At 32.4% G+C, this 8,985-nt stretch overlaps 1 protein-coding gene across 6 annotated transcripts; it reads right to left on the bottom strand.

Moving 5' to 3' along the window:
* Positions 1 to 528: 528 nt before the first annotated feature.
* Positions 529 to 8,679, bottom strand: LOC132283259 (uncharacterized). Of its 6 annotated transcripts, none has more exons than XM_059785190.1 (11): positions 8,391 to 8,679; positions 6,795 to 6,874; positions 6,017 to 6,086; positions 5,774 to 5,868; positions 5,094 to 5,265; positions 4,811 to 4,967; positions 4,531 to 4,734; positions 4,323 to 4,412; positions 4,106 to 4,210; positions 1,203 to 1,520; positions 529 to 1,072 (listed from the first exon to the last, which is right to left on the bottom strand). In XM_059785190.1, exons 6-10 carry the CDS (start codon positions 4,850 to 4,852, stop codon positions 1,296 to 1,298), a joined length of 666 nt encoding a protein of 221 aa, XP_059641173.1. In that variant the 5' UTR covers positions 4,853 to 4,967; positions 5,094 to 5,265; positions 5,774 to 5,868; positions 6,017 to 6,086; positions 6,795 to 6,874; positions 8,391 to 8,679; the 3' UTR covers positions 529 to 1,072; positions 1,203 to 1,295. The 6 variants fall into 6 exon arrangements, with proteins under 6 accessions (XP_059641173.1, XP_059641172.1, XP_059641174.1 ...); XM_059785189.1 differs by lacking the exon at positions 6,017 to 6,086 and having other exon boundaries at positions 529 to 913; positions 998 to 1,072; XM_059785191.1 differs by lacking the exon at positions 6,017 to 6,086 and having other exon boundaries at positions 529 to 913; positions 1,004 to 1,072.
* Between the last annotated feature and the right edge of the window lie 306 nt (positions 8,680 to 8,985).

Below are 8,985 nucleotides of genomic sequence, written 5' to 3'. Positions count from 1 at the left end.
TTCTACTAGGTGTTACTCTTATAGACAGTTATGTACATGTCCTCTCCGTACTAGCTCACCAAAACTAACATTAGATGCACTACAACAGTTCTGGCTTTTACCAGCGCTCAAAAGCGCTGGTAAAAGTCTTAAAAAGCGCTGGTAATTGAATTACCAGCGCTTTTGAAAAAGTGCTGGCAAATCTAGTGTCGGTAGGCCTTTACCAACGCTTTTCCAAAAGCGCTGGTAAAGACCTTTTACCAGCGCTTTTCCAGAAAGTGCTGGGATAGAGTATTTACCAGCGCTTTCTGGAAAAGCGCTGGTAAAAGGACTTTACCAGCGCTTTTTGCGAAAGCGCCGGTAGAGTGTATTTACCAGCGCTTTTCCAGAAAGCGTTGGTAAAGGATAATTTGATTTTTTAAAAATTTTTTTTTTTCCTCCCTCCCTATGCCAGAGTGCTTCTTAAAAGAGTGCTGGTAAAGAGGGTTTTTTTTTTTTTTTTTTTTTAACCCTTATAATTTTTGAAAAAAAATATATCAATACTACCAATTACTAAATGTCATCCAATATAACACAAGTTAATACAAAAATACCATCCAAATTGTTTTTACATAATACAACCACAAGTTAACCCTGCCAATATGAAAATTATCATCAAAATTGGCTACTAATACAACCACAAGTTAAGCTGGTAAATGTCAACCAAAAAGCAAAAATATATACTAATACAACCATAAGTTAACCTGCCAATATACCATCCAAATTGTCTAAATAAAGCTAATAAATGTCAGACAAAAAGAATTAACAATTTTTGACAAATGTAGTACAAGTTTTTCAAAAAGAACCCATCCAAGGCGAAGGAAATTCAAAAAGCACAGCCACGACCCCATCTTCAACTTCAACAAGTCTTCTTGCCCATTTGATTTGAATTACCCTACATTTTTTATAAATTCATTACGCACACATTATAATAAATGAAAATTTAACATATATATAAGAGAAATTAAAAGTTCATAACCTTAACTGAATTGGCATCACGACTAAATAATGAATTTGGGGATACTCTGTGAGGAGCATTTAACGAATCAGAACCCTTCAAAATAAGAAAAAAAAATACATGAAATCTTGACATAAGTAAACATATATTTAGTAAAGAATAAAACTAATAATAAATATAGTTGTCCGCTACAATTTTGTTGTTGCATCTGTATTAGCATAGCCACCTGTTGTTGTAAATTTTCCAACTTGTCATCATAGTTGGCTCGTAAATTTTCCAACTTGTTGTCATAGTCGGCTTGCATTTTTGAAATGGTCTCCTACAACTCTACGCGTGCAGCACGTGCCTCCTCATCAGATTTTTTTGCATTATTAATCAGTTCAGCTTTACTAGGAGAGGGCCCCCAAATATCGCTTGGTGTAGGCCTGAAGCCAAGCATCCGCACACGACCAGTTCTCTCTTCTCCCCTCACAATGAAGAACAAATCATTGGAAGTACGAATAGGCGAGTCAGAGTAACTTTTTTGAAGTACTTTTATGTTTTCCTGCAAAAAAAAAAAAAAAAAAAAAATTTGAACTACCATGACATACTACTATGAAACATCCAGACAAATCTAATGAAATGAATGATAGAACAGGAATCCAGAAACTGTTATACATATAATTACTATTATGGACTTTAAATAATATACTTGCCATTCTGTCCTGTGATTTTGTGAATTAGGATGTTGAGTGACCTTGTTTTCTCACTATAGATGGTGTTATCATTATTCTTCCGTTCCACTATTATGAAGATTTATGAGGAAAATTTAATAAAATAAAAACACTCTTTGTGGAGAATTACAGCCAGTAAAATGAACTTTAGTGAAAATGTGAAGCACTACAGTTTTTTCTAGACTCAGTTTTGTGATTACTGCATCATAGATTGCATTGATTCATTGCTTCAAACGCTACATAAAATAGTACATTCTGAAACTTTGAAAACTAAACAGAGGTGTGCTTTTGAAAGATGTTTTTCTATTTTGTTTTAGGACTTCGATGATTGGGGTTGAGAGGAACACATTAAATTGAAGTATTCAGGGCACTAATAAGCAACATGTTGACAATGGGAAGCAGTACGATTTCGAAAAATTCACTCAATTTCAATCCCAATATAGCAGTTGTAGCACACAGTAACAAGGTTATACAAATAGAAGCAGAATTTCATAAAATGAACTCAATTTCAATATAGTAGAATTTCATAAACTAAACACAACTTCAATAGAACCAGAATCTAAAAATGTAAATTTTCTTACCTTTTTTCAAATTGAGTTGTAAAATTCAAAAAATGAACTCAATGACAATCCTAATATAGCAATAATAGTACATACCAGCAAGGTCATACAATAAAAGTAGAATTTTAGAAAATGAACTTAATGTCAATATAGTAGAATTTAATAAACTAAACACAACTTCAACAGAACCAGAAATCTAAAAATGTAAATAATTTCCCAAGAATTAAATGGTATTAACGAACAAGTTCAATTTCTTTAAACCAAATAGGTATTTTCTTAAAATCATTCATACAAGTTCAATTTCTTTAAACCAAATAGGTACACCTTAAACTCGACGCGCAACCCAAGTTTCTTGAAAGACATTAATAACCTAGTGGTTCAGATTCTAGAACACCCTATTGCATAATATTGTGAACTATGAAATCAAGATTAATTAGTCAATAAATTAAACGAAAATGTGCAAAATCTCTATGCTGATAGGAATGCGGGAGAATTTTACAAACTGAAGAATAAATTAAGGCTAGTGATATTCATGTTCCACTAACCTCCTCTTTATATCCCTAAAACTTCTCTTCAAATATATATATATATATACTTCAAAACCTCAAACTTATTAAATCACCAACATCATTTCTTTTCCAGAGAAAAGAATAAAAAATCACCAGCATCACATCTTGTCATTTCTAAATTCCAAAAAAATTGTAGGTCTTCTATCTACTGGCTCTCTTGAACCACACAGCTTCTGGCGCGAGAAGAATCCGGGCAGACTTAACGAAGTGTTTGAGGTTCAAATTAAAGGATATATTATTATTATTCCACTTTAGTCTCCATCTTGATTTCTTTCATTTGATTTTCTATCCGAATTTTTCCTCCATTCTTATTATTGCAATATCTTGTAATTAGATTTGAGATTCCAGATGGAGTTTTAGAATCAGAACATACTTTATTAATTTTCTCTCGTCCCTTTATCTCCCTTTCCATTATTGGTCTTCACAAAATCTTCAAAAACTTGAATCTCAAGAAATCAACAAAAGGAAGAAAAAAACGTAAAATCAATGAATGTCTCCTTCGTGTGTTTCTATCTTGTATGAATGATTTAATTTCCCAAGAATTAAATGGTGAAGTGTATTTTCTTTTCCTCCTACCCTAACTTGATTGTGATTTTTAAGTTATCAATCAGTTCTCAACCAACAATTTTGGGTTTCAACAGATGTGTTTAACATATTCAAGGACAAGCACGGGATGTTGAAAGAAGAACTCAATGACAATCCCAATATAGCAATAATAGTACACACCAGCAAGGTCATACAATAGAAGTAAAATTTTAGAAAATGAACTCAATGTTAATATAGTAGAATTTAATAAACTGAACACAACTTCAACAGAACCAGAAATCTAAAAATGTAAACAACTTCACATTGTGTCCATAATTTCCCAAGAATTACTAGGTGTAGAATAAGGATGAAGCAATAAAACTTAGAAACGAAGAAAAGATGAGAGAACAAATAAAGTACAAGTGTTAATGGAAATTAAATACATGTTGGGGAGAATATGATTGACACATTGACACAAACAACAAATAGCAAATACTTCTCCACAACACAAATCAATCAACAAGAAGCCTCCACATACAATGATCCCATACTCCCATATTTTTCAACAAATACAAGAAAGTAAATTACCTCCACACGGGCCGATGATAAACAATGAAATTAAAATGCCTCCACACGGGCCGATGATTTAAAAATTGGTCTCTTCAAGGCATGTGACCCCCTAATACACTGCAAAGAGTTTAAAAATTGGTCACTTCAAGGCACGTGACCCCTTTTTTGCAAAATGGAAGCATGAAAACTTACAATCATCTCCGAAGCAGCAACATCAATAGCTTTGCCATCCTCATTTACATGTGTGCGAATGAATAAATCTGCACGAGAAAGCTGAATACCTTCGTCTTCCTCAATCTATAAAAGAAACATAGACATTGTGATGTATATTATTATTTACCACTAACATTTATAATCATTCAACGACATAAGAACTGAAATAATTTATATTGCCAAAACTTCAACTAACCTCGACAGAAACACGTGCAAAGCTTTTTGTCCCTGTAGTATGCATCATTGTCTGCTTCCCACGACGTTCTTTGTTTTTTTGACTGACCTCCTACAAAAAGTGAGAAAAAGTAAACGTTCTAACATTCCACCTAAAATAATGACTAAAAGTAGGTAAATTATAAATTTAACTCATTGACTTTAAACAATATTGGTAGATGGAGGATTACCTTCACAATAGGCATACCCCAATGCCTAACCAAAAATTCCCAATGCTCATTTTTAACATTAGGTGGTGGGTTTGCCAATCTTTCTGCATCTGTATTCCTAACCGAGTAATATTCACTTTTTAATTCACACTTGTACCCCCTCAATTTTTTTCCGAAGGAGGATATTGTCCAATGTTTTGACATGATTCCCACAACATACTTTCCCTGAAAATGTGATAATTGCTGCATGTTAATCCACTTTTTCCATAAAAATTATTTTAATATCATTGAAGGGTTTTACCTTTACAATGTTCCACATATCATCCTTCAGCCATTTAGGCATCTCCCACCAAGTTTTGTAGCACAAAGGAGCTAAATTAGAATTCCGGACAAGTGTTCCCAAATAATTAGTATATGTACCACTTCCAGGGCTGATCGGCTGTCCAAACTTATTAACCCTAAACAAAAATTAACAATTGTAGATGTTTAGTACAAAAATAAAGATAGAAATCCTTTTTTTCTCCTTCATATTGAATATAGTCTAATTATGTAAACTATATAAGATGATCTCTATATATATGTACCTTAATGGTAATAAGGTTGTCACGTTTACGACATTCTTGCATCGTGTCGGGCCCCATCTCTTCTTCGGCGGTGGTTGGGATGATTTTGAAGTTGAAGCTTCAGTATTTTGTTCACTCACTTTTTCCACTTCACTAACCGTTCATTTCATTGTTAGCTTATTATTTATCCTTCCTGGAAAAGAAAACAAAAAAGTGAGAATTCATTTAAGAGAATGCAATCAAATTGTTTAAAAAAGGCAATGCACAATCCAGGAAAAATCAATAAAAGGAAATAAAAAATACCTCAAAACTTTAAGGTATTTTTGGTTGTCCAATGGAAATTATATAAAACCATTATGTTTTGGTAAAATCATTGATTGTACTTATACAATAATGTGCCAAGAATAGATCAAAACACATTAAAAATATATAAGCACACAAAAAAACTAAATCAGTTTTCACGGGAAGCGTACATGTGCATGCTACACATGAACATAAAAATTTATTTGCATTAATCAAAATAAAAACATATTGCGACACGATTATTTGTAAGAGCTGATAATTCAACAAGATGATATGCTAAAGTTGATTCACCTATCATGCAACAAGTAGAATATATTGATGAACTAATGAAACTCATAAGGAATAATTTTAAATGAATAGATAAAAAATTTAAAAGCAAGAAAAGCAATCATCAATACCTTTAAAGAATATTAGCCAATCAAATGCGAGTTATCCCCTTCTTGATTGCTAATGCGAAGGAAACCGGGACAAAGGCTGAATTATAGTGGTCACACTGTCAGCAATAGCAAGAACATAGCAAGCTCAGTGTCTTGTAGCATACAAAAACAGAATTTTTTGTTCAAGAAGAAGGCAAACAAGAGACCAAAATTGTATTTGACAAAAAAAAGAAACCGAATATTATATGAAAACACTAATCTGACTTGAAGAAGGTGGTATGTGACAGCTGCAAATTTCTATCTTAATGTTGATATTCATGATGTGGCGCAATGACTGCCATGCCAAGAAAATTAGACAGGGAATTAGAAATATTAATGACATAACTATGAGAAAGACGCATCTAATTTTGACACTGTGATACAGAATGTAATATTGTTTTTGACCAGAAACATACTATATTGATGATTTCAAAAAGATATGTTCGGAGTAGGAGTTGCAAAAATAATATTAAAAGATATGTTAGGAGTAGGAGTTGCAAAAATCAGAAAGACAATATTACATTCAAAACTAATATTATTTTGGTTTCTTGTGGTTGCAAAAATAATATTATTTTTGTAAGCTTTTTCAAATCAATGGCAATTAGACACCATGCTATATCAGAGCTTTATATATATATATATTCAATACGGATGATTACTTTACATGCAAAGCTATTAAAATTACATTGAATTTAGTCTACTTAATTTGTAGAATTCAATTTACTTCTCAATAGTATATAAAAGTCATCAACATTCTGATAATCGAAACCCAAAGAAGGAATGCCCTGGCCTCATGCATTGTTTCATCATCTCCTTGTTTTTAATATTAAGAGGGTCAGCATTATAAGTTCTCTTGTTCCATTCTTTTCTATATTTATTATATACTAAGCAAAAATTGACACTATGCCTCAGGATTGAGAAATAAATAACAAAAAAGAACACTTAAAGAAGAAAATGAAAACTAAGATTACGTTAAAAATAAAACCGAAGAATCAGTTTGAACCTTCTGTATTAAAGGAAGTGTAGATAGCTCAACTGCAGGCAAATCTCTCAAACCACTATTGACACTATGGTAGACCTCATCTGCAAAAGCGACAGAAAGAAAGATCAACTATCCATTTCATTGCCATAATTCTGGCCTTCTGAAAAGAGTTAGTTAAAATATAATAAAGTTAAGAGCTTATAATTTACATGTGATGCAATCCATAAGTGATTGGTTAATTTTCAAGACACGTCCCACTTCGAGTTTCACATGATCAAATTTACGTTACATTGAGTTACTATTCTTTGTTTTTTTATAGATGAGTTTGCTAGCTTTTATTCATACCCTAAAAAAGCATATTTGACAAGTCCAACACCTTTCTTACTTTAAAATATGAAAAAACCCAACACTATGAAACCAGCCAAAAGTTAATGTCCACGGGAACCAGTCATAGCAAAAAAATTGACTAGTTCCCGAAGAGAATTTTTTTATAAACGTTACATGGCATCACCTATAACCATGAAAATGTAACCATGAAAAATAAGGTACCATTATTGTTCTTAGTCACCTGTCAAAATTAAAGTCACCTTATTCACTTTAAGGGACAATATATCTACATTCCAAAACTACAACAGTAAAGTCTCACTCTCAAATCTAGAATGATATGTAACTAATTAAAAATTAAAATTGAACCGCACGTTATACGCTAATGTGGTAACAGGTCTCTAGTTCCAAAAGCAGTATAACAGAGTCATAGTAGTGAAGACAGCCTAAACACTTGGTTCCTGGAGTAAAATGAAATGCAGAATAAAAAATTAGAAAAAAAAAAAAAAAACAAACCTGATAAAAATAATTTATGCAACACCCCTTCCTATCAAACAGTTGTAATTTGTTTAAACATTGTCGACTGCAAAAGATACTTGGTTTAATTTGAAACAATTTCAACTAGAAGAGTCCTCTTAATCTTAAAAACAAAAAAAAAAAAAAAAAAAAACAAAAAATTGAACAGCCACCCGAATTTCAGGACATGTTTCATCACTCCTACATGTACACAGACTTCTCTACAATTCACATATATATTAAGGAGGGTTTGATGCAGACTATAACTAATCAAAACAGAAAATTCGAAAGGCTTCGAAAACAAAATAGAATGTTTCTTTTCTATTTGGCTGGTACCAGAAACGTTACATTCCCCAACAAACCCATTAAGAACACCTATAACCGACAGATATATCTCTCATAAAAACAAAAAGAAAAATACTATCAAAGAGACTGCTTGCAGGAACAAAAATTTACTGATGGACAAAGTACGTAAATCAAACAAACAGATGCACATGAAAAAAAACCCTCAAACAATTGATCAAAACTTCTTAATTAATATAGTTTAGGCATAGCATCGAATACAGTAACTAAGAAAACGAAGGGCCCTCCTAGCGTTTCAAACCCTAATTTTAGATATCTGGCTCAATAACAACATATCCAGCACTTCTTATGTTACAAACCCTAGATTCTAATTTTCTGTTTCTTTTATTAAAGAACAAGAAAAGCAAACATGTATAGTATAGATATATATATATATATATATATATAAAATATAGAGGGAAAGGGGGTGCTTACCACCAAGAGAGAGAGGATGAGTAGGATCCGTGAGGGGAAGAGAGAGAATCTGAATTTGAGGTACTTAGAAACGCAGGTGGAAAGAAGGGGAGGATGATGGTGGTGGTGGTAGAGAGAGAGGGTTGAGAGAGAGCCTACGATGACCTGAAGAAGTGCTTCAGCTGAGAAATGGAGATCGAGCAGTAAGAGATCGAGACGGAGCAGCGATCGGAATAGAGCAGAGAGGAAGAGAAGGCTGAGTGACGAACGAAAAGGGAGACAGAAATTAGGGCTAAGGGTATGTTTGGTACGGTGGATTTGAAGGGAAGGATAAGATTAGTTACGAGGGAAAGGGAAGGGAAGGATTATTTTAACTCTTCATTGTGTTTGGTTAGTCAATGAAGGAAAAAAAAGAAAAGGATAATAATTATGTTTGGGAGAAGAAAGGAAAGGGAATGATAATAATAAATTTATTATTATACCCTTATTATTTATATATATATATAGTATACCTGTAAAAAAAAAACAAAAAAAAAAAAAAAAAAAAACAAATCATTTCAGCTCCCCATCCTCGCCTCCATCCCCATTATATATATATATATATATATATATAATA

Source organism: Cornus florida, unplaced genomic scaffold, assembly GCF_030987335.1.
Source record: "Cornus florida cultivar Cherokee Brave unplaced genomic scaffold, ASM3098733v1 CherokeeBrave_3.0.0_Hap2_Chr11, whole genome shotgun sequence".
In the NCBI taxonomy this organism is placed as follows: domain Eukaryota; kingdom Viridiplantae; phylum Streptophyta; class Magnoliopsida; order Cornales; family Cornaceae; genus Cornus; species Cornus florida.
The sequence above is the reverse complement of the archived record's forward strand: the minus strand, read 5'-3'. Positions and strand labels throughout refer to the sequence as shown.

What these genes read in the sequence shown, in the direction of transcription:
- LOC132283259 (XM_059785190.1), bottom strand. Translation starts at nt 4,852, where the DNA reads ATGCCTAAATGGCTGAAGGATGATATGTGGAACATTGTAAAG. An exon ending in GGGGTATGCCTATTGTGAAG is followed by an intron (nt 4,413 to 4,530) that starts GTAATCCTCCAT and finishes CACTTTTTGTAG; the next exon opens with GAGGTCAGTCAAAAAAACAA. An exon ending in TTGCACGTGTTTCTGTCGAG is followed by an intron (nt 4,211 to 4,322) that starts GTTAGTTGAAGT and finishes TTTCTTTTATAG; the next exon opens with ATTGAGGAAGACGAAGGTAT.